The 25,536-nt window shown below is 41.5% G+C and overlaps 1 protein-coding gene across 5 annotated transcripts in view; it reads right to left on the bottom strand.

Moving 5' to 3' along the window:
- WDFY3 (WD repeat and FYVE domain containing 3) overlaps positions 1–25,536 on the bottom strand; it is a 139,504-nt gene that overhangs the window by 44,404 nt on the left and 69,564 nt on the right. For 4 of the 5 annotated variants that reach the window (XM_081876576.1, XM_081876573.1, XM_081876575.1 and 1 more), the window contains 13 exons: positions 23,376–23,594; positions 22,553–22,734; positions 19,843–20,074; positions 18,929–19,089; positions 17,007–17,118; positions 14,871–15,061; positions 13,347–13,499; positions 9,211–9,284; positions 7,884–8,045; positions 7,256–7,350; positions 5,660–5,780; positions 4,351–4,568; positions 853–1,088 (listed from right to left, as the gene is read on the bottom strand). In XM_081876576.1, the coding sequence (XP_081732702.1) occupies positions 853–1,088; positions 4,351–4,568; positions 5,660–5,780; positions 7,256–7,350; positions 7,884–8,045; positions 9,211–9,284; positions 13,347–13,499; positions 14,871–15,061; positions 17,007–17,118; positions 18,929–19,089; positions 19,843–20,074; positions 22,553–22,734; positions 23,376–23,594 (2,156 nt within the window). The remainder of the gene's footprint in view (positions 1–852; positions 1,089–4,350; positions 4,569–5,659; positions 5,781–7,255; positions 7,351–7,883; positions 8,046–9,210; positions 9,285–13,346; positions 13,500–14,870; positions 15,062–17,006; positions 17,119–18,928; positions 19,090–19,842; positions 20,075–22,552; positions 22,735–23,375; positions 23,595–25,536) is intronic. The other variant, XM_081876574.1, reaches the window with a different exon arrangement.

Here is a 25,536-nt window from a genome sequence, read left to right as displayed (position 1 = left end):
TTCCGGGTCATGTGGCCAGCATGACTAGACTGCTTCTGGCGAACCAGAGCAGTGCATGGAAACGCAGCAGCCTTACTGAAGCTCTAAAAGCTCCCGTCAAGCAATTTCCAGTAAACTCAGCATGCAGCCTTTAAAGACCTCTCATTATCTGCTTGTGTACTTCAAAAGGACAATACTATACACCTCCAGATGGCGTTGAGGCGTATTATCTATCTGCCCACTGCTCCTGGCCTTGGGGCAGCTTTAGCATATGCTTAAGTTGATACTTGTGAATTACAAAAGAGGAGGCTATTAGGGCACCTTTCGGACTCCAGTCCAGCCATACAAACTGTTTCCTTTTTTAACTGAATTCCAAGAAGAAACAAAAACTTGGGAGAAATACAATATCATGCCTATATAAGCAGCTCCTCATTATTGTTTCTCAAACAGCACTAACCCTTCTGTTCCTTCTTTAGTCATGCATTCATTTTCATATTATAAAGCTTTCTGAAGAGCATTCCCCATCATTCACACAAAATTAAACTTGACATTAGAATGACCTGTGCCTGTTAACCACTGGGACCTCTACTGAATTCAGTGGAATTCTAGAAGAGCGCAAGAGAAGATTTGTCCACACAATGCAAGGGAATGAAGGCTGTATCTTCTTATGTCCTGTATATTTCTATTAAGCATGATTCTAACTGGCACTGGAACGAATGTCAAGTCCCTCTCAGATACAGAATGCTTCATCACAACTTTCATCGCAGAGCTTAAGTACTCTACGGTGAAGGGGGCTTCAAACCATCACTCCCCCCCCCTTTGCTTTTTTGAGTCACACTTAACAAAATTGGTATCTTGCTAGATAATCCCTACCTGGCCTCCCTGATTACATCGGCTGGTGATGACAGGTGCACTGACCTGCAGGTTTTCAGGCAGTTCAGTGACTGGCTGCTGCAGGAAAAGTGCCATTAGGAGGAAATAGAGCGCAGGCACATTCGTGTGCTTAGGAAGAAATGACTGAAGAACCGGAAAGCCTGGGAAATGACAAGCCTCCCGGTTAATTTCCCTGACAGTCGATCTGCCGCCAGCACTCCTGCCAACGTTGAAACCTGAGAGGGGGAAAGTAAAATTAAAAGCAAAAAAGCAACAACGGTGGGTCCGATTCACAACATTGACGTAATGGAACAGAGCACCGTTGTTAACACCTGTGTGTAACTAGTATCAACAATAAATAGGATAGTCAGAGCAACAGGTTGCAAAAAAACCAGGCCAACATTAATCCAATGGTTAAAAAAAACCAAAAGTCTTTGCTCCCCCCCCGCCTGCCTTCAAAAGCTGTCCGGGAAAGCGGAGAAAGGCGCTGCGTTTCTCCGCTCTCCCGGGAAGGCAGGCGGGGGGGAGCAAAGACTTTTGCCCCCTGCCGGCCTTCAGAAGAGGTCCTGGACCTCTTCTGAAGGCCGGCGGGGGGCGAAAGTCTTTGCTCCCCCCCGCCTGCCTTCAAAAGCCATCCGGGATAGCGGGAAGCGCTTCCCTGCTATCCCGGACCGCTTTTAAAATGCTGGCGGTGGGGAGCAAAGCCTTTCGGCCCCCACCGGCCTTCCTGGACCTCCTCTGAAGGCCGGAGGGGGGGAAAAGGCTTTGCTCCCCACCGCCAGCATTTAAAAGAGGTCCCCGGAGATTTCCCTATGGGCTTTCTTCTTGTGAAGCAAGCCCATAGGGAAATTCATTTTGTGAAGTGCTTCAAAAAACGGAAAACCCTTTCGTCTTGCGGGTTTTTCGTCTTGCGAGGCATTCGTCTTGCGGGGCACCACTGTACTCATGTTTCGTCAGAGTTTCAAGATACAACAGTTTTGTCTAGTATCTATTTTCATGCTTAATAAAAAAAAATGTGTAGGAAACAAGAAAGAAAAAGAAAGAAAAAGCACAATTTTTGAAGCAGTGCACTGGCACATTATACTTTCAGATTTGAGGGATGGTTAAAAATAATATCCTCATAAAGCTATTCTCCTTCTTCACCCCCAAAGGATTGGGTCATAGTGTTAAAGTCTCATTTGGCCTCTTTACCCATGGAACAAAGCCATGCAACTGGGCAACAAAACCATCCTCATATTCCAGTTACTTCAATGCTCAAAACTGTTTGGTCACCTTCTCAGCAAGAGCATTATTCCAGGCACAGGGTTGCATCCAAGTGAATTTAATTCAAAACAGACCGACTAAAATTAATGGAACTAAGTTACCCATGTCTATTAGTTTTGATGGGTCTACCCCAAGTATGGCTAAAACTGGATACAACCCATAAACCAGGCATAGGCAAACTCAGCCCTCCAGATGTTTAGGGACTACAACTCCCATCATCCCTAGCTAACAGGACCAGTGATCAGGGATGATGGGAATTGTAGTCTCAAAAAACATCTGGTGGACCGAGTTTGCCTATGCCTGCCAAAGACCAACTTGCATCATACATCCATCCTCCTTTCTTGCTCCTACCAATAAAAAGGTTAACATCTCTTTAAATCAGGGGTGGGGAACCCTACTGGAGCCAAGGGCCAGATCTTCACCTGGCCCCATCCTGTGGGCCAACTTTTGACAGGTGGACAGGATAACCCATCTGCCAATCACATAACATCAATATTGCATCTCATGATGGACAGGTAGGTTGTCCTGCCCACCTGTCAAAATCCATTGTGCAGGGTTCCCAAGCACCAGGATTTTATTGGTTTGGATTTGTCAAAAATTATGAACATAAGAGAACTGAACACAGATGGGGTGGGGAGTGGGGCGGGAACCCAGAACAATACTACTGTTTTCAAACACAGGCTACATCCAGGGAATAAGGTGATTCAATTTAAGGAGGAACTCTGAAATACCATTGTTTTTAAGTACATGAAGAAGAAAAGAGTTGCCAGAAAAATGTAATAATAAATAACATTGGTACAAAATGTTTGTCATTATTCTTCATAATCAAAATGATTCTCTTATGAGAATACAAGACAGTGACAGTGAAACAGGACCTAATTTATTTTAAAATACATGAGATTCTCATTTCCACATAGAACTCAAATTGGAATCCAATTTCACCTAAATTCCATAATCTCAATATCATCCAAAAATGTTCACTATCTTTTGTTCTGTGCCCTCTACCTGTCATCCCTGATAAATAAGTTTCTCGTATAAAAAGACATCTGGCATAAAGAATGTCATCTACCATTCAAGGTTTGTAATTTAATTATTTTGCTTCTGTTATAAAGATTCAAATTTTAGTATACTCTCTTGCTAAGTAATGGACTATGTCCTAATCTAGAGATGCTCAATGTATTGTTCATCAGGTACAACTCAGGTTCATAGATGGTTTCTCAACTCTCTCCTCCAATTTTAAAGGTTTAGTCATCTCAGTACTTTCCAAATATTTTATTTTGGACCTATTCTTATATTACAGCAGCAGCTGCAATTGCTGTTCCAATAACGTCAAGAGATAATTTGGGAAGTGAAAACACGAAGATTGCTTGAGTACAACAACCCACACATCACCCTCCCCACACATGGGAGGAAGCTGGGACACAATGGATATGGATTCTAGCTTCAACGTTCATTGAAAGGTGACTAAGGCTATACTCCTAAGTGCCCTTACTAGGGAGTAAACCCCACTGAGTGGGACTTATTTCTGAGTAAACATACATAGCATTGCACTGGGAACGATCCTCCATATTCCTCAGATGTCACTGTGCTCCTATGCAGTACTATTTCGCAGAAACCTCTGAGTTTGTCAGATTCACTGGGAAGCTTTGTACCGTATTGGCCTGAATATAAGCCTCACTCCCCCCACCCCCATTCCAACGGTGAAAAGTTAAAGTGCGGCTTATATTCGCGACCTTACAGTATGCAGCCAGGAGCAGCAAGGAATGGAGTGGCTTATATTTGGGTACCCCCCCCCCAATTTTAAAGGTGCAACTTATATGCGGGCCAATACGGTACCTGATAATGTCACAAACTAGTCTAGTCTATGATCCTGTACATGGCTTGGGTTGATTTACATGGGTGTTTTACAGCCATAATCACAGACAGACTAAATCTGCTTTGCCTTAATGAGCTATCTGTGAAATGTGCTCACCCATAAAGGTGTGAGCTCAAATCACCCACGCCTACAACCTTAGGCTAATAGGAGTGCATTCCACAGGATGACCCGTTCAGTTACAATACTTTCTGAGTGCATGCCTCCAGAGATTCACTCTGTTAAGAATGCTACATTGAAACTGGCTTTCCTGGTGCTAGATCAATTCTGTATTAGCCACAACATGCATATTAAAAATAAAATAAAAGTGGGGGTGGGGAGAAAAAGAGTTCAAAAATTAGGACGTTTTTAAATATTCATACCAAGCACCGTTCCAATCTTATTAGTCAACACAGAATCTGTTTGCTCAAGCCAGCCTCCGCCAGTGAGGCCTTCCTTGAACTTGATGAGAATGGCTGGGTTGCTCAACAGGACCACCAGAATCCTCATGGCTGCTGTCACTGTGGTAGGGTGCAAGTGCTCTTCCATAAACAGCATAATCCAGTCAAACCCCAGGGTCCGGACCAGTTCTTCACAAGCCCTGAATAAAAAGTAGGAGGAATGCTAAAGAATTAATGGACTAAAGCCAGACAAAATGGGCAAGCCTATATAGGATAAAAACGTTAGGTGCTTTTCATTCTGTTTGATATGTAACTTTAACTCTGTTTGCATTTTGCAAGGTTGAGAGTACACAATTGAGAATGTGCTAACTCTCCTTAAGAGCATTCCGAATAATCTCTGCTGGATAGCTCAGTCGGTAGAGCGTGAGACTCTTAATCTCAGGGTTGTGGGTTCAAGCCCCATGTTGGGCAAAAGATTCCTGCCTTGAATGGGGTTGAAGTAGATGACCCTTGCGGTCCCTTCAAACTCTAATAGTCTTAGATAAGTTCCTATTCACTTTCCTGTGAAACAATTTTTCATAAATGGAAAATTTCCTTCAGTCTATAAAGCTATTTAATGAATGAGACTATATGAAGAACTGGCTCATCACTTCAGTTACTTTAAATAATAATAATAATAATAATAATAATAATTATTATTATTATTATTATTATTATTATTATTATTATTACTGCACCATGAATCAACCAACGGCCACACAGGGGAACTGAGAAGCATTTTCGGAGGGTGCTTCTCAACTGTGGAACTCAATTCCCCTGCAGGGTCACCCAAATTCCATTCCAGATATCTTTGGAAGGGTGTCTTTATACAAATAGGCTGACCCCAAACTTTGGAACAGTGTGGCTCTGAAATAAATGAAATTGATAAATACATAAAAACGTGCAATCTCTTTAAATAAATGCCCTCAATAGATGGTTGCCGTATTAGCATTTCACTACTAATTGACCATCTACTTGCCCAATTCCAGGTGTACACAGCTGTGCACAGAAACATGTGGCGGTAATTCCACATAGATGTAGCCACCATAATAATGACTGCAACTGCCCCCTGCCTTTGCTATGGCACAGGGGTGCAACACAATGCCAATTACAGGGATATGCTGAAAGCAGCTAACACCATCCGTGGAACTCTCAAGTAGAGCTTGACTAAGCCTTGTTTTTGTCCATTAAGGTGTTGTGGGTTTTTGACACAGTCACATTTTCTAGCAAAAGTTAGGCTACTTGTACTCACTGCAAGTTGACACTGTTTTTTTCTTTAGACGTATACACAAGCTTAAGCAGTATGTCCAGCAATCGGTTCCTCAGAAGGATAAGATTTGCAGAAACAAGACCTCCAAAGTCTTCTTCCGTTCCTAAAACACAAAATGCATAGTTAGCTTTGAAACACATCAATGGAATGCTTCTTGCATCTTCTAAAATAACATCAGTTGCCATTAAGCCTCCTGCCCCCTCAAAATATAACTGGTTTGTAAATAGTTTTCTGCTATTGTAACAAACAGTGTATGACTAAAACCTGCTTGAGCTGAAAATACGGTAGACTGCTGATTGAAAATAACAGTTGCAGGTTACAGAATGGCAGTCACCACAAACAGAAAAGAGGAAATTTATTAGTAAATTCACTGTGATTGCACCCACAGTTAAGAACAAACTACGCCCAAATGAATTTCATGTAGCAAGAGTGTGAATTAAAATTATTGTTACTAGTACACCATAAAATAGATTCCAAGCTCTGCAGGTGAGTGAAGATGATCCTACTAATCAAGACTGAAACATTTAACCAACTTGAATGGTGGGAAAATTGCCTGGGCAAGGAAAATACGACAAACACTTCAAATTAACCATTTTCTTTTCTTCAGTTTCTTTCTTCTACTCTATGTGCTCAAGGAGCACATGGAAGTATGCAGAAGCACTATAAAAGTTCCCATCATGTTTAGGGCAATAAAGGGTGGAGGGAAAATACTCAGAATTTCTGAACTAAAGAGCAGAATGGTAGAGGGTTAAGCATAAAGTTAAGTGGGTTTTAAAGCTCATAAAGGCTCCGTTTTGTTTTGTTTTCATTTTGGACTTCGCTACTTTTTCCTTTTCACACAAAGGGAAACGAAGAGGGGAAGAACTTCCAGCTGATGTGTGTAGCCAAGAAAAACAAGCTCCGCTATCTTTAAAGTATATGCTAGAAACTGTTTACTCCTGCTTTTTCATGCAATTTGTGGAAAAGAACAATTGAAGAGCCGTGGTCCATGCAGGCCACCTGGAATTTCATTACTTTTCTTGTAAACTACACTTCAAAAAGTGCCAATGTAAACATTTCTTCCACTTCATTTCCATTTAGATGGCTTGAATGTTCAATTAAACCTAATTCATTTTACATGAAAAGAAAACCAAAATCAATGAGACTAATCACTTTCAACTCTGTGTGGCCAAGTCCCACACACTTGGTCGCAACTGCTGCTTTTACATGTAAATATCATAGAGGATCTATGGCAGGAGATTTAACATTTTAGGGCCATGCAGTAAGTTTTCTTTTACTTTTATTTCTGTGAAAAGGACTTTTCTCTTAACTTTCTGCACTTTTTGCAACACAAGCCAGTGGAATTTATTTCCATGCCAGCCTCTTTGACTTAAATGAGAGTTTCTTGGGTGCTGAAGTTTGTAGAGTGCAACCTTGGGAAATTAACTTTAAAAGGGCCATCCTAATTAAAAGGTTATCTTTCTAGAGAAGAAAAGTGAAGGTATTGTAGCAATGAAAACAAAGAGATCATCATCCGTGGTAATGAGAAAACATGTCTCGAGTGATTTCTTTGGTTCCACTAGAACTGGAACTACTTACCAGTGTCAAGCTTTTCTTCATTGTTCATCTCCATGACTACAAATTTCTCACAGACTGCAAATGTAGGCAAAGTAGAAGAGATGAACTGCCCAAACCTTGGTGGATAAGAGGGGGAAAAACAGCATGCACTCCGTTTGACAGGTGGAGTTTAATTTGTCATTAATTAACATTGGCTGCAAAGCAACACTAAGCAGCAATTATTTTCTTTAAAATTCAGATCCTGACATTTATTAGGATTGAATAAAGTTGACGCAGTCACACATGCACGCACACACACACACACACACACACACACACACTGAAACAAACTGTCCTGGGTAACTCTCTCTCTCCATGTGTGCAAAATTACTATAAATAGGACATTTTGAAGAATAGGGAGGGGAAAGAACATAATCTTCAAGGTATTTTGAAATGGATTCTGGAAAGCCACTGTAAAAGATTATTAAATTTACCAAGCATGAAAAAAACTGTACATAAGGAATGTTTTTTGTTTCCCAGGCTGGTAGATTCAGAGCAATGGAAGATAAATGTAGTCTCACAGAGAAACATGCGATCTATTTTATTTATTTATTTATTTATTTATTTATTTATTTAAAGAAGGAAATCAAAGGATAACTCTATTTGGTACCTGAGCAAGTCATTGCTGCTAGGGAATCCTTGAAGCAAATAGCTCAGTACGTTGCTAATAGCGGCAATAGTTGGCTGAGACAAAGACATATCTCGAAGTGTCAGCAGAAGTTTTGGGATAAGCTGGAACTCCCTCATCAGTTTTGCATTCTTTGCTGCTTCACTGAAATGAAAAGAACAGCTTAAATAATAAGCAATTCTCATTGATTTGAGTAGCCCATGCACTACAGCTCTTTTTTTTTTTTTAAAAAAAAAAAAAAAGATGGATATAGCAATCTACTTGACTCTTTACAAAACAATCTTTACAAAACTTTAGTTTATGGTTGCCATCAATTTTGATTTTAATTAATTTTTATAATGCTTTTATAATGTTGCACTGTTTTAGTGTTGCTAGCCGCCCTGAGCCGGCTTCGGCTGGGGAGGGCAGGATATAAATAAAATTTATTATTATTATTATTATTGACTTATGTTCATACCATGTAATGAGAATATAATGTCAAACGTGGGAACATATTTCCCCCCATTTACTTCAATTAGTTTCTTTAACCTGGCTTTACATCAGATACATTCATTCCAAGGTTGCTTACAAACCCACACACAAATAAATCGTAACTTCAGTCATCATGATAGATAAGAACATAGGTAAAATTGGTAGCAGCCAAGAATAAGAGCAAACAAAATCTAATTTATATAAACAGATTGGTTTGGAAATACCTTTGTCCACTCTTATTGTTTGCTGACCATCTTTGCTGTTAACATCTTATATGTATATAAGATGGTTAAAACAGCCAAATGCTGTTGAAGCAAGTAGGCCAACTGCTGTGGAAAAAAGCAGACTGAATCTCCTTCCCAGGGGAAGTCCAAGTTTCTGACTACAGAAAAAGCCTAGTCTCTTGGGCCTGCCCACCAAATATCTGATGGTGACAGGACATGGGTCTAACGCAATCTTCCCCATCCCAGTGCCAATGAAATGTTCTGGAATACAGCCAGCCAGCATGGCCAATGACATAACAAAACATGACTTCATGTTTGCATTTTATATTGTAGTCTTCATAACTATCTGAATGGAACTTCCAATAGTTAGGACTAGGTGCTTAGTATTCAATTCAGTCCAGCTCTTTTAACTCACTTGTCTGTCTTTCGGTATTTTTCCGCAAGTTCCACCTCTCCTTTCCTATTCTCCCATCATAATAAAAAACCCTTCAAATCATATCAAATCAAAACCATGACACAGATTAAAGCAAGCAAAGGGGAGAGAGACTGGGAGGCAAAATCTGGATTGTACATAATGCTGTATTGTTTACAAGACAAATTATATCAGGCGTTACCTGGATTCAGTAAGAAGCTCAATGAAATGTTCGAATAAGGAAAGGTGAAGCTCATAGGGTGCATGCAGCCAGACCTGAAATACAAAATATACAGCTGATTTATAGCTAGCATGTGCTATTCTGCTTAGTAGAGGTATTCTAGACTACCAATATTAGGGTTAGCTATTGCTGTTTTTGTCCCAGGTGTTGCTTTTTCCCCATTGGAAAAATAAATGAAGTTATCATAAACAATTATTCTTTTCTTTCCATACCAGATTGCAATTGACAGACCACCAATCAAACAATAAAGCCCATGGATTAAACAAGTGAAGAATAAGTAAATTCATATTCTAGTTGATCTGCAGGTATAAAATGGCAAGATTTAGCCTCTTCAACTTCCATTTATAAAAGATTGAGAATCTAACAGGGGAAGATTACAATCTGAAAACTAAACAACAAACAGCACTAATACAGCACATTAATCAATGCCGTAGAAGTAAGTTGATCGACTTCCACTTGCCACATACAAGTGTGTGAATGTGACTTGGGTTTTACTTAACTATGATAAAAATTGACATTGTTATTAAGGAAGAGAACAAAAAGTCTAATGAATCTGTTAAAAAATGAATCAGAACGAGATAGTGATAAGAAAATCTTCATAGAAAAATACAAGTCATTTTCTCCATCTTGGTTATTTGCTTCTGTTGTTGCTAAAGCCTTTGTTTGTGGCCTAAAAGGTAAAGGTAAAGGTACCCCTGCCCATACGGGCCAGTCGTGTCCGACTCTAGGGTTGTGCGCTCATCTCACTCTAGAGGCCGGGAGCTGGCGCCGTCCGAAGACACTTCCGGGTCACGTGGCCAGCGTGACAAAGCTGCTCTGGCGAGCCAGCACCAGTGCAGCACACGGAAACGCCGTTTACCTTCCCGCTATAAAGTGGTACCTATTTATCTACTTGCACTTTGACGTGCTTTCGAACTGCTAGGTGGGCAGGAGCTGGGACCGAACGACAGGAGCTCACCCCGCCGCGGGGATTCAAACCGCCGACCATACGATCAAGTCCTAGGCACTGAGGTTTTACCCACAGCGCCACCCGCGCCCCTGTTTGTGGCCTAGACACCTCTATTCTCTATAACTTAAATCTCTTCTTCAAATGCCGCTTCCTGCTAGCCTTCTGTCACTGCAAAAATAATCCCTTTCTCTTCCTGTTAGGATCAGTGTGCAGACCTCCTTCAGTTAACAGCAATGTAAAAAGCTACCGCAAATCAAACTACATAGTCAAAAGCATTTTCTTGCCTGTCCAATCATTTCCCTTTCTCATACCCTTGACTCCGCTTAAGGTAATGTGCTGCTGCTTCTCCCCCCGCCTCTGCCCCCGCTCCTTTCTTCATTTCCAATTTTATTTTTTCTCTGATATCGTTCTCTCTGATCTCCAACAGCCTCAAAAATCCTACTTCCCAAGACCACATATACAAACTCCCTTTCATTTTTTTAAAAAAAATTCACATTTTTTGGTCATCAGTTTAACCTGTCTTTTGCTGTTTGCTATCAGCTAGTCCTGCCCTTTATCAAATCTTGTCCCTCAGTTCCGCTGGCATTACTTAAAACTACAAATACTGTGTGTTTGGATTATCAGTTTAAACACAAAGGCGGGAAACCAGAATCTGCCATGGGTCATTATTTGCTCGTCGTACACAACACAAATTCAGAAAATGGTCATTCGACTCATATTCCATTCATAGGACCTGTGGCACCCACCCATGCCATCCAGTATCTATTGCCAGTGTTGCCACTGCCATTTTGTGCACTCTCCAACACTGAGACCTGCCAAAGCACTACAGTGGACCTTGAGCAGACAACTTAACTGATGTCAGGTGAGGATTCTGTATGGGGGAAGCCAATGAGTTTGGGCTAGTGAAGTGAACTGCAGTGAGACCAGCTACAGTGGTACAGCAGTATCTTGACACCATCGATGGGGATGCTCAAAATGCAGCCATCCGGGCCTCTCTGTCTGACCCGCGGGGCACTCCAAAGCCACACCATCTCACCCAAGGACACATCCTCTTACTAGCCCTGCTTTGCACCTGAGTGATGATAAAGGGTCTGGAAGCCAAGCCTTAAGAGGAACGGTTGAGGGAATTGGATATGTTTAGTGTGCAAAAGAGGAGAGACTGAGAGGAGATACGATATCCATCTTCAAATATCTAAACAGCTGTCACTTGGAAGATGAAGCAAGTTTGGTTTTTTTCCTGCTCTGGAGAGTAGGACCTGAAACAATGGTTTCAAGTTACAAGAAAGGAGATTCCGACTAAACACCCAGAAGAACTTTCTGATAGTAAGAGCTGTTTGACAGTGGAACAGACTCCCACAAGAGGTGGTGGACTCTCCTTCCTTGGAGGTATTTAAGCAGAAGTTGGATGGCCATCTGTCAGGGATGCTTTAGCTGAGATTACTGCATTGCAGGGGGCTGGACCAGATGAAACTCAGGATCCCTTCCAACTCTACGATTCTATGTTTCTGCCTATCTAAAATGCATCATTGAATGCATCTTACTGGCCTGGATGGAGGATAGAAAGCGGTGTGTGGATGTGTGTAGGAACTAGCCTACTGCACAAAGGAAAACAATTTATTCAACATCTTTATCAACGACTTGGATGATGGACTCAAGGGCATCCTGATCAAATTTGCAGATGACACCAAACTGGGAGGGGTGGCTAACACCCCAGAGGACAGGATCACACTTCAAAACGACCTTGACAGATTAGAGAACTGGGCCAAAACAAACAAGATGAATTTTAACAGGGAGAAATGTAAAGTATTGCAGTTGGGCAAAAAAAAATGAGAGGCACAAATACAAGATGGGTGACACCTGGCTTGAGAGCAGTACATGTGAAAAGGATCTAGGAGTCTTGGTTGATCACAAACTTGACATGAGCCAACAGTGTGACGTGGCAGCTAAAAAAGCCAATGCAATTCTGGGCTGCATCAATAGGAGTATAGCATCTAGATCAAGGGAAGTAATAGTGTCACTGTATTCTGCTCTGGTCAGACCTCACCTGGAGTACTGTGTCCAGTTCTGGGCACCACAGTTCAAGAAGGACACTGACAAACTGGAACGTGTCCAGAGGAGGGCAACCAAAATGGTCAAAGGCCTGGAAACGATGCCTTATGAGGAACGGCTAAGGGAGCTGGGCATGTTTAGCCTGGAGAAGAGGAGGTTAAGGGGTGATATGATAGCCATGTTCAAATATATAAAAGAATGTCACATAGAGGAGGGAGAAAGGTTGTTTTCTGCTGCTCCAGAGAAGCGGACACGGAGCAATGGATCCAAACTACAAGAAAGAAGATTCCACCTAAACATTAGGAAGAACTTCCTGATAGCAAGAGCTGTTCGACAGTGGAATTTGCTGCCAAGGAGTGTGGTGGAGTCTCCTTCTTTGGAGGTCTTTAAGCAGAGGCTTGACAACCATATGTCAGGAGTGCTTTGATGGTGTTTCCTGCTTGGCAGGGGGTTGGACTCAATGGCCCTTGTGGTCTCTTCCAACTCTATGATTCTATGATTCTAATTACCATTCAATGCTCTGTCAACTTTTGACTCTGTCCCTGCCCACCATTGGCATGTGGCCCCCAGAAGGGAATGTTGCCCTCTGGCTGAAAAAGGTCCCCTGTCTCTGCTTTACGCCAACAACCTTAGCAGGTTATATGATTGTGCCTGACTCGTGAAAAGGTTTCTAGGTCAGGGTGCTTCGCTGGTCTGAGTAAACAGTGGTAGACTGATCATGCTGCTCCTTACTGGCAACTATTCGCCTTCCCTTCCCTTCAAGCAAAACGATTACGTTAGAGGCCGTTCATGATTGATCGTGTGTTATTTCAAAAGGCATTTCTGACACCAACTCTTGAGTTTAGCTTCAAAACTTACCTCCTTCACGAAACAGAATAATGTAATATATTTTAAGAGGGCTGCGTTACAATCAGTCAACATTGCTGGTAGATTATAGTCTCTCTGCACTGCAATTGCATAATGTACTTCATTAGATATGTAGCTTCATAGATCCACAAAACCAATCTCTTCACTGGCGTGCTTTCTGTTTCAGAAAACACTTGCTCCAGGTTTCCTAATGATTGTAATAATTTCCAGCTTTCAGGGGTGCCCTACGTACCTCAAAGTCGCAAAGGAGGTCTTGGAAGGCAGTTGAATTTGGAATAATGGATGTTTCGTGACCGCTGTCAACAGTCCCCACCAAGGAAAAGGTCAAATGAAGAATGTGGCTATTCAGGAGAGAGCGTTTCTTCTTTAACAGCATTGCCAATAACTAAAATACAAGTAAGCAACATATGGACACTGAGTGGCAAAGTGGGTTTCCCCCCTCCTTTTATAATTCTTACAGCCTTTTGCAGACAAAGGAAATATCATCTTATTCCAAGCATAATAAAAAGTATCACAGCAGGGCAGAGCCATTCGCAGAGCCATGCTTTTGTAAATTCAAAGATCAGGTATAGTGTACATTTCATTGTCATAAACTATGGATAATACCAAGAATTACAATGGAAAAGCAGAAAGAGGTAAAGTTGACATTAACCGACAAAACAGCAGGCGTTCTGAAATGAAGAGGCTATTCTCAGGGATGGGGTTGCTAGTGACTAGTCCTACACAGAACTACTTGTCAAAAGGAAACAAAAGAAAGTCATCATGGTGGGCAAAAAGATTGGGGGTAGCAGTTGCAGCCTTTTGTAATTTAATATTTGATTATCCAGATGGATATAACAGGAGTCCTGCAAAGGACAGGCAGCTGCATTTTGAAATACAAGTTTTCAGCCATTTCTGAATCCATTACCTTTGAATTCCAAAACCTTTTCTTTGATTTTTAAAAAATGTGCTTAGAAGGAAGCAATTTCTAAAGCACGTTTTATTGCCCAGTGTAAGTGTTCCTACCTCGGTAACTTGTCTAGGCCGTGACTAGTTTCCAGAAGACAATAATATTTGGTGCCTATTGAAAGCAAATCAAATGCAGGCAGAATGGCTAATAAAGAAGCCTCACAGTGATGATTATCTAGTTCATTCAATGCAGTACTGATTAAACAGGACTCCTATTGGCAAATTCAGTTCAGGGGCTAAGTGATAGATGGGCCTCATACACAAAACGGCCCCTTCTAAATCGTACGGCACGTTGAAGGTAAGGGAAGTCATCTCAGACGTGATGAAATTAGAACAAGGGTCTCATCTCCTTTGATGGAAAGTCATTCCCAACTCGTAGGAGAAGCTCCATCCATTTGTCCGAACAAATTACTATGTTTTCAAATAGACAGATAAATCAACCTCACTACTGGCTTCAAATGCCCTTCAACTGACACACATGGTGCACTGCCCTTGATTACGGTAACAACAATAGAAGCTCCTCCTCATGTATTTCTCTTCAGGCTCCTGTGTGTTCTTCCTTTGATTTGGCAGCAGATAAGAGTCTCTGCTGAGCTAGCAGATGTCACAGATCTGACACGATGACCATATTCTGATGGTGCTTCACTTTAACTGCAGAGCTGTCACTGACTGAAAGCCTTTACAGTACACAAGGAAAGAGAGCTAAATAATGCAATTGACTTCAAAGGCAAGGTAGTAATAATGAAATGTGTTGATGCATCAATGCTTGAAGTGCAAAATCATGTAAGAATTCAAATTCAGCACGCACCTGATAACCTTTAATTCTTTCCATTTCTTTGCTAGCCAGAGGGTTGCTCTTTACCACACACACAAGGGCCTTCACAGCAGCATACAGCCCCTCGACATCTGAAGCCATGGCTACTAGACCCAGAATAGCAGCTGCTCCACCAATGTACTGTAACGTAGTGGCAACAGGCTTTGGGACAAAGGTTCTTACTCCTGAGCATAAGGTGGCAAAAAATAAACCAATTGGCATTAGTGCGTTTAATGGATTGCTGTACAACCAAAAACTTCTACTGTGATTCAAAAACAGCGGATGCATTTCCCATTTCCCAAGACCCTACAACATCAGAAACAGAAACAAACAAAACCAAACAAAAGCCCTTAATGAGCAGAGGGGAAATTAGCTCATTTGTAGTAAACATAAACTATATAAAATTAACATCACTTCTAGCGCATTTTGCTTTCAAAGGAGACTCACAATCCATTTGCTGAACAATTACATGCAAATAAGACAACGGAGTATAACTGAAATTAGAGATAGGGCAATTACTCAATTATATGGGGTGCTCAAACATGTGCTAACAATGCTGGCCTAATTAGTACAGCCACAACTCAAGGCAGGCACAACCATCCTTCAAGCTCGTCCGTCCTCAAACTGGTGGTGCGCCCAGCAGAGGATGGCATAGTGGGGATGCCCCGCTCAGATGAATCGCTGCAGAATACCAGGATGGAGCGGGGGAGGGGCGCAGTGGGGGCAAGGTTGGTGCAATGTAAATTGCAACCCAATGCTCCTGCCATGGTGGCTGCACCACACCAAACTCACCACCATTGCATTCCTTCTCTCCATCCCAGGATGCTGCAGTGATTCAGCGCTATCACCCTGTCCACTACTGCTTGTACCTCTCCTCCACCACTGGCAACTTGCAGGGCAGCGAGTGAGCTCTGTGGACTTTGGCCACAACCCATACCCTTGCCGTTGGCTACTTACTCCATGCCCTGCTGCCAGTTCGCCATATCTATCCAAGGTAAGGGTTTGTTTGTTTTTCTTGGTAGGTGGATGGGACTATAAGATGTGAGGGGGAAATGGGGTGCTCAAGTGTGCAACTTAAACTACTTGAAGAAACATAAAGCTACTGAGATTTTTTCAGCGTTGATTTCTAGTCAAGCCAGTGTCATCCATCCCTTGCATCAAATCTCTCCCCTAAACAGCCCATCTAACTCACTATTGTTTATACGGACCAAAAGCAGTTCTCCAGGATCTAGGCAGGTCTCTTTTCCAATCCACACCTGAAGATGCTGGGGACTGAAACTAGAACCTTCTGCATGCATATATTGTTTTCATAAATTTATTTCATTATAAATGCAGAGCTCTGTCACTGAGCCGTGATCCTTCCCGCTCTTATAACATTCCCCCATGGCAAAGCATGCACGAGCCTAAAGTAAAAACCATCCATTTCCACTACTAATGCTCATTTGCTGAAGCAGATTTTTATCCTGCCTTTTCATTCTGAAAAGTACCCAAGGCACTAATAGGGACCAACTTGCATATGACTAGTCAGCCAAGCGAGCAATAAGAAGGCCCATACGTTTTATCCAAACTCCACAAAAGCGAAGACCACAAACTTTGGCTATTTTAAGAATCATGGATTTGGAAGCATGGGCCACCAAAAAAATAATAATAATCATGGACACAATAATTTTCAGAGATTACAAATATATGAGGAGGGACTACAAACCAGATGCCTAGAGGCCAGGAATTGATAGAAACCTTGTGAGAATTTCCTAGGAGCAGACTGCTTGGTAAACGAGGAAGAAATAAGAATGGCAAGATTCCAGATATGTATTCCAAGGGACAGCAGGATGCTGTCAATCATGTTCAGTTATTCTTTTATCGTGCAGAGGGTGCCAACACCACAAGGCAAAGCCAAAGAGCATGAGTCAATGCCTAGACTTCGTGATATTGGGGCAGAGATCAGGATTCTCCATCCCATGTGCTGGGTGTTCCTCTACTTAGGGGGAAAAGAAGCACCTGCATTTAGAGGACTCCCAAGCTCGGATCTGAGCCTCTAGTACCATGGTCAATGTGTAAAAAGCACCTTAAACTCTATATTGCAACTAAACACTGGAACTAAAAAAGTGAAAGAACTTCAACTCATCTCACCCAGATATCCTATCAGAGCTGCACCAATGGTACGTGCAGGTCCATTCAGATGTCCTCCTGAATTGTGAAGCAGCTTCACTGGAGTGGCATTCTCATGAGATGAAACAGCCAACTAATAGAAACAAGGAAAACTGATCATTTAGAGGGTTTCTTCAGTGACACAAAGTGTTTAATACATTTTCATGAGGTGGCAGAATAATGCTTAGTCGTCCCCCCCAAAAAAAGGTAAGGTTAGGTCAATTCTGAACACCTGAATTTTGATTCAAGGATTAATGCAGGCTGAGCTGTGAGGTAGCAGGACTAGCAGCCTAAAGAGGCAGTGGAAGTATTTTTCTTGGAAGTTTTAAAGAACAGGTTAGCAGATATGGTTTAATCCGCTATTAATTTATGGACTTGAGCCAACTCTTTGTGGGTCCATATAGATAGAGACATCATAAAAGGAGACCAGAGGTGGCTTCTGTAAAAATGCTAAGCACATAGTGGGTCCTGAATTTCATTAAACCCAATGTTCTCCAGTTTTGTCAGAGTATGACTCTCTAAAATTTAGAAGTAAAAACAGATGATAAACCTATATGGAAATCAAAATGAAAAACAAACAAACAGCTGATCTTACAAAGCCCAATTTCCCATGGTCATCTCCCACTTTGCACTTACATGATTTTTTCATATCACACTTTAGCAGTGGTAAACCCAAGAGAGGGAGATGAAATTAGTGCTAGAAATACCCAAATATGTCTACAAAAAGACTAATAGCTTTCCTACTCAGCAATATTGTATAAAAGAGGTCATAAGAACACACTTTACTAGCTACTAAATGATCATGCTATATTATCATTAATTACTATAATAAAATTATCAGTAAAGATAATTATTATTACTACTGACATCGGGCTCTTTTTGGTGCCAGCTTAAAACATTTTCTTTAGGCAAGCCTATCCAGACACCTAGATGTGTTTTACTATCCAAAACCATTCAAAAGAAAATCAATATTATTAACTGTTTTTACTAATATTTTATATATTTTTTGTAAAGAGGCTTTATTACAATCAAGGAGTATATGAATTTTGTTTAATAAATTAAAATAAAGGTATCTACACACAAGCTATTAACAACAAAGGAAATTAGTTCCAACTGTTTTCTGTTTCAGCTTTAAATGCTTGCTGCAAACTTTTCTCTTCCGCCAGACATCTGCAGACACTTAAGAACACATATTTCCACAACAGCTAATTGATGTTTGATTTAAACTTTTTATATGGCTTTTACTGTATGGTTTTATGTAATACTGCTGCAAACCTCTTTGATTTTTTTATTTTAAAAAAGAAATAGGTAAAGGTAAAGGGACCCCTGACCATTAGGTCTAGTCGTGACCGACTCTGGGGCTGCGGCGCTCATCTTGCTTTACTGGCCGAGGGAGCCGGCGTACAGCTTCTGGGTCATGTGGCCAGCATGACTAAGCCGCTTCTGGCAAACCAGAGCAGCGCACGGAAACACCGTTTACCTTCCCGCCAGAGCGGTACCTATTTATCTACTTGCACTTAGGGGTGCTTTCGAACTGCTAGGTTGGCAGGAGCAGGGACCGAGCAACGGAAGCTCACCCCGTCGTGGGGATTCGAACCGCCGACCTTCTGATCGGCAAGTCCTAGGCTCTGTGGTTTAACCCACAGCGCCACCCGTGTCCCAAAAAAAGAAATAGCCATATATAAATATTTTGATAAATAAAATACACGAATAAAAGGTTAACGCCTTAGTCTCAATTCAGCAGCCCCAGCACACATGCATAGCTTCCAGTATTAACAGTGCTGGTGCATGCTCTCTGTTAATGTGTGTGACATCCACAATTACATAACATGGCACTTCTCGAGTTAAAATCATAAAACAAGCCAGATGGTCAAGTCTTCTTCAACCTGAGTGTTTCAGCTTACCTGCTTGGCTATGGCCTTACTGTCCAGTTTGTTATAAACTTTTCTGATCCTTGCCACTGTCAGTGACGAAACAGAGAGTGCATAGAGGCCAAAAGAAACTTTCTCTTCTGGGACCAACGATACTGGAGACGGGCTGACTCCTTCTGGTTTTGAATCCTTGCCTTCAGAATGAGAGAAACACATTTCACTATGAGCTGATGCAACGTAGTGGATAAGACAATGCCCTGCCTTGCCCAGTGTTTTGTCTCCCACAGTGACCACCCAGACCTGGTAAGGGCACTAACAGTGGCAGGAATTCAACAACCATCTCCTTGTTGCAGTTCCGCAGCAACTGGTACTCAAGCAATAATGGCCCCTGAAACTGGATGGCATGTATCATTACTATAGAGGCCTATTCACCATGAATTTGTCTAACTCTCTTGTAAAGGCATGTAAGCTAGTGTGCAAAGCTCAATGTGTAAATGCTAAAGAACATTGTTAATTAATTCTGTGGAAACTGTGGTTCAAATAAACTATATTGTGGGGGGCAATTTTTGCTAGCGAAACTCCAGGCTTTTACCATCTCGAGCCAAATTAATAAATTCTCAGTTTAAAGTATTATATCTCATTTTAAGATTGCACTAAGATTATCACAAAGTATCTTAATTGTATTTTGTGCACCTTTGAGGTCTCCTCCCCTTTTGTTTCTTTGCAGGTGCCAAGTTACAATAGTTTTGAGGAAGAGTTTTTTGTGGTAGTACAGCTTTGGATAATGAACATGCTTGCTTCTCAAAGTGATATCATTCACACACACACACACACACACACACACACACACACTTTCCGCATATGTGAATAAATTAATCCTACTCCAACCTAAATCAAAAGAGAAGCAAACAATCAAAAAACACCACACTAGGATAACTTTTACTTACATGGCATATATACAGCTTGAAAGCTTCCAACATAGTTTGGTCCTAGTTCATAAATCGTGCTAACGCTTGATGGAGGCAAGACCTCTTCCAAGAAATGGGTTGGCCCCAGACGCCAAACAAGGGATGAGAGCTGGCGTTGAGCAGGTGGCGAGCCTATATAGGTGTAAACTGTGCTGACTACTGGTGGATTAGCACAACTTGAACCACCAGGACTACTGTGAATATAATGAAGCTGTAAAATAAATACCAATGCTGATCAGAAAAAAACAACGCAATTTTTTTAGCATACATAAATTCATCTAAACATTAATGGAAGTCTGTAACAGAATAAGAAGCTACACAAGCTGACTATGATTGGACCACGTTTTGAACGTTCCCTCCGGAGGGAATTTAATCTGGTTAAATTTGCATAAATTTGCATATGTATATAAAGTATTTCAGCATGTATGTATATAAAGTATTTCATCTAAGAACACCTCTGGTGGTAAGAACACATGTGATATTTGTGTTTAAAAATACACACAGATGCGCAAACATAAAATAAAAAGATTAATTCTCTTCCAAATCCATCCAATCTCAATATTCTCCAAATCATGTACATGTACTGATATAAACAAATGGTTCAAATAAATCAATCCATCCATCATCTCCCCTCTCACAAAGGTAGGACCAGACACATAACCCCTCTAACCCTTAATCCAAGGCATAAAACAATGTCCTTCCCAAACACTTAAAACGTTGGAATTGATCTCCTTCAAAACACAACCAACACAAAACCCAAAATCATATAATTCCTTCACACTCCCTGCTTTTCCCTGCCTCCAATTAAAGTCATCCTTTCATATCTTCTCCAACCTGACTCCATCCTTCTCTGCTAGTGATGGCTGGCTAGCACTAGCAGGAACAAAAGCAGTAGCAAATGAAACAAGTCTCACATCACCAAAGTGAAGTACTGCTACTTCAGAACACACTAGGGTTCTTTGGCAGGAAAGGTGCAGAAGCAGTCACTCACTCAAGGAGGGGCAGAGAGGGGGGGGGTCTCCTCTTTGTCTCTAGATAGGGTTGTGGTGGTGATTTGCTGCTGCTCTATGTACTTGTGTGGTACCTCCCTGCCCAAGAATCCATAACCCAAAAATCCACAAGGAGGATTAATCAAGTTCTCAACAACTTTCAACCTCCTTCTCCTCCTCCATCACGCTTGACTAGAGAAAAAAAATAAGCAACATCTGGGGCTGGCCTTGAGACTTTCTCGGCCATTTTTTGCACAAGTTCCTCCCACAGGGAAGAAAAAGAGAGAGGTGAAGGCAACTGAGAAGCAGCAAAACATGAAACTCAAGGGAAAGGTTCCATAAATCACATGTAACAGAGATAAACCGAAAATGCACCTGAAATGGAAACCTAGCCAGATGTGCTAATAGTAATATTATTATTATTAAAATTACAAAAGGTTAATCTTCTACCGGAAATGCACACTCTGCTTCATTTCAGCAACCAAAATGCCACTTCACTTGATTCATCCTATTTGGCTTGTTGATTGGCATTAAAGAGTTTTATCACCAGAAAGGAAACTTTCATGCTTCTTTCAATAATACCGTGTTACATTGAATACCAGAAGGTAAATTTGAGATACATAATGAAATATGCAAAAAGGTAAACTATTGTTACTTGAAGTATCTATATACCAGCCATCTATTTATGACGCCAACTGTTATAGTAAGAAGATGCGAATACAGAACTGAAGCCTAATCACTCTGCAAATGGAAATGTTCTGATAAGCTTTTAGCAGGAAAGGTGTGAGAATGCTGTCCTATTAACTAGCTGAAAGAAGGGCTGGGAAACCTCTCATTAGTTTCAGTCAGCTGAATTAATCGCAACAATACCTAGCCCACTTTAAAGAGGAGGGATCCAATAGTCAATTTTAAGGAAACATGATAGATACCTCAGCAGCACATTTCTGGGCTTGAGTGACATATTAGTTCTGCAAAAGAACTCCACACAGAACTGTTTGTGGCTAATGTCACACAGACTGGGATGGCTGCTACAATGATAGGCTTCTGCAAACTGCTGAAAGCTTTCGGCTGAAAGATCAGAGATGCTGTATCATCCATTGAACCTGACTTTTGACATCACTGATTCAAATAATGCAGAGGGGACTATATACTGCTAAGTAATCATTTATTTTCCCATATGCTTCTCCTGTGCTGTTTTCTTAATAGCTTTTTGTCTCAGGTACAGAATTGGGTTTGTGGTGTTGGATGGTTCACTGCGTTTGTGATTGAGAGAGACAGCCTACTCCCTCTGCTAACCAGCTATTCTGTATGCTATTCAAGGCTAGTCATCTGGAAGAAATCCCCCAAGGGAAGCAAGATAACTCTGGGCCTTTAAAAGAAGATTTCAAAAAACCAGTAGTATGGACCCCACGGTTACAGAATACCTGGAAAGAAGGTTCTGATCATGGCAGCAAAAACTGTGCTTTGATCTCTGATCACTGATTAACACTGATCTCACATGCACCCACAATGCACAATCTGGTCCAGAAGAAAACACCCACTTCACTTTAACAGCTGAACCATGAGTTCAAAGCCAACCCCATCAGAAACTCAAGGCAACCACTCCAGGTTGCACTCAAACCTCAGACACAAAACATGCTCGTAGTCCTTCGCACACATTATCTCAAGCAAGAATCAGAATGTCATTGTATTCAACTTACCTTCACAGTATTTATCAGCTGCCCATCAATGTAGAGTGCAGCAGTGCTGTTTTTCAGCATGCCTTTGCTCATAACCAAAACCATATGATGCCACTGGCCTTCCACTATATGGTCGCCGCAACGAAAACGAGTGCAACAAGGGAGGATCTCATAGCAGGAAGATTCTTCACTGAAGTCATCAACTGAGGACAAAAGAAAATTAAATGGCAGCTCCTATTGCCATATAAATACATACATTAATTGAACAGTCCCAAGTTGGAAGCAGGCTGTATTCTGCATCACTTGCAGTTTTCATCAAAAGAAGCCAGACATCCAGCACAGTGCTATGGCCTCAAGGTGAGGAGTGGCAAGTAACAAGAGTAAAAATGTTATGTAGCACAATTTTTATTTTTAGTGCATCAATAAAGCATTCGATTCAATGCCAACTAAATTAAGATTTAGTACTGTACATTCAGACCTATCCGCTCCCTACCATATTATTTTTTTAATATTAAGAATGTTATGATTTGGGAAAGTTATTTGCATTCAGAAATGAAGCAGTTAAAACTTTTCTTAAAGTAACTGTTGATAGAAGGGAGGAAAAAATGCAATCCTGGTTTGGAAAAACCCCCGAAATCAATGTTTCCCAGTTCAGATGTCACAGGGGAAAATGTGGTTTAATAAATCAGGAAATCTAATGCTGAAACTGGGCACATAAGCGGGGAAAGGACTGCTCAAGCTCATCACTCCATTCTGGTTGATGGGGGGCAGCATGGGCTTTATACCTTACTGTCACAATAACACAGAATGGTGAGGAATATATGCTGCACAGTGTGCTTCTTACCATAGTTCTGAAGTAGTTCTTCTTTAGTTGAAACAATCAGTGACCGGTCTTTTGCAGAAAGGACAATGGCAAGGCATATATAGTGCTGCTCGGAGCTGTTTGCCCGTCTTACGACTGTAAGTAACCTGACTGGGTGATGATTTGGAGCTGTACTAAAATGTTCTATGCAAAACCAACTTGAATAGCTCAATCCAGATGGGGGTGGGAAAAGTCTCTCTCCTGTAAGAAGAAGGGAAGGAAAGCTAGATGTGAAGGCAAATGAACACAAGAAGAACAGACAATGAGACTGACCCTGAAACACAGTCTTGTATCAGTGAATAATTCTAAAGCTACCACCTTGAGTGAAAGACAGGAATGCAACTGGGGCTCCTCCAAGGCAATGGAACCAGACAGAAGTTTCCTGTGGGATGACCACATTCCTGCCTTCAAGCACTAGGAGGAGCAAAACCCAACTGGGTCAAGTATGAAACCACAGTAGAAAAAGCCTAAACGTCACAGTTCTTCAAAAACTTTGAATACAGTTTCTCCAAATTTGCAACTGTTTGTGTAGGAGTGAAGTGAGAATTCTGAAAAGGTGGTAGACATTAATACTGTTTATTGTTTATATATATATATATATATATATATATATATATATACACACACACACACACACACACACACACACACACATACCTCGGGTTAAATATGCTTTGGGATGAATATTTTCGGGTTGCGTTCCACGGCGACTCGGAAGTAACGGAGCACGTTACTTCCGGGTTTCGCCGCTCACGCATGCGCAGACGCTCAAAATGGTGTCACGGACATGCATGGACGCAGCGAATCGTGACCCACAGACGCGGGTTGCATTCGCTTCAGGATGCGAACGGGGCTCCGGAACGGATCCCATTCACATCCAGAAGTATCACTGTGTGTGTGTGTGTGTGTGTGTGTGTGTGTGTGTGTGTGTAATTTAAAAATCTGTTTCTACAGTAGTATATATATCAATTAAAACAAAAGGTCACATTTTATTAAACCTTTTCTACATGCTCACACCAAGAATGCTATAGAACAGGGGTGGCTAATCTGTTTTCTTTTTCCTTTTCTATATGTTTTCGGATTTTACAACATAAAGTCCCCCCAGCCTCACAAGACAATATTCCAGCTCTCTCTCACTGTCTCAGATCACAGCCAACCAGGGATCAGACTGTGAGTAAGATGATATCATGCTATGTAGCCAATCAGTTTTGGTTATGAAGCAATGCCAATGAAGACAAATGAAGTGGCATTTTCCCCTGCTGGGGAGGGGCATGTGCATGTCTCCTACACTGCCTGTTCCCCTAGCACAGTATGTCGGGGCAGGACAAGTTGCTTTATTGTTTTGGCAATATGAAGACATATTCTCTACAGAAATTCAAAGAATACAGTTGCCTGGTTGCCTTGGAAACTGAGAAATGTACTCCCTTTCACTTCCCTTGCTGTGGTATTCAGATCTGCATCTAGCTAACACCACGTCTTGCTGTGATCTGCTTTTGCACTTCCTTTGTTATGGTGTGGCAAAACAGGGAGTATCATCCCAGTTATAGCAAGGATGCTTTCCCTCCTTCTACAGACTGTTTCAAGTCTCCCCCACCAATCTTCCACAAGGGGGGCTGCTTTGTGAGGAGCAAGAAAATGTTCATGCAGCTCGTGACCCCAGTTCAGCTCAGCTCTAATAATGAGATAAATGCACAACTCTGGATTCTTTCTACTTAGTTGGGGGAAAGCAGGGGAATAACAGGTAGAGTTGAGCTTGCTGCTCATTTGCGTTGGCTTATTTTTAACAATGGCTTAATGCAAAGGCAGCTAACCCATAGGCTGAGCTGGATGCAGCCAGCATGCCACATGGGAGCTGCCCAGAGTGGCTGGGGTATAATTAATTAATTAATTAATTAATTAATGCCAAGCCAGCCCCCACAGCCTTACTTCTCTATCTTGGCATTGGTGATGCTCTGTGCTATGATCAGGAAATAAAATTCCTCTGCTGGCTCAGTGACAGGGTTGAGGGGGCTGGAAGTCCTGTATTTTACTCTTCACAGAACCTTCTGCAAAATGTAAAAAGGCAGAGTCTCCCTCCACCCACAAAGGGTGTGTGTGAATTAGGATGGGAGTGGTTTTGCAAGAGCGCTCATCCTGCTTTGGT

This window comes from Podarcis erhardii (assembly GCF_964252035.2).
Source record: "Podarcis erhardii genome assembly, chromosome: 9".
Classification (NCBI taxonomy): Eukaryota; Metazoa; Chordata; class Lepidosauria; order Squamata; family Lacertidae; genus Podarcis; species Podarcis erhardii.
The sequence above is the reverse complement of the archived record's forward strand: the minus strand, read 5'-3'. Positions and strand labels throughout refer to the sequence as shown.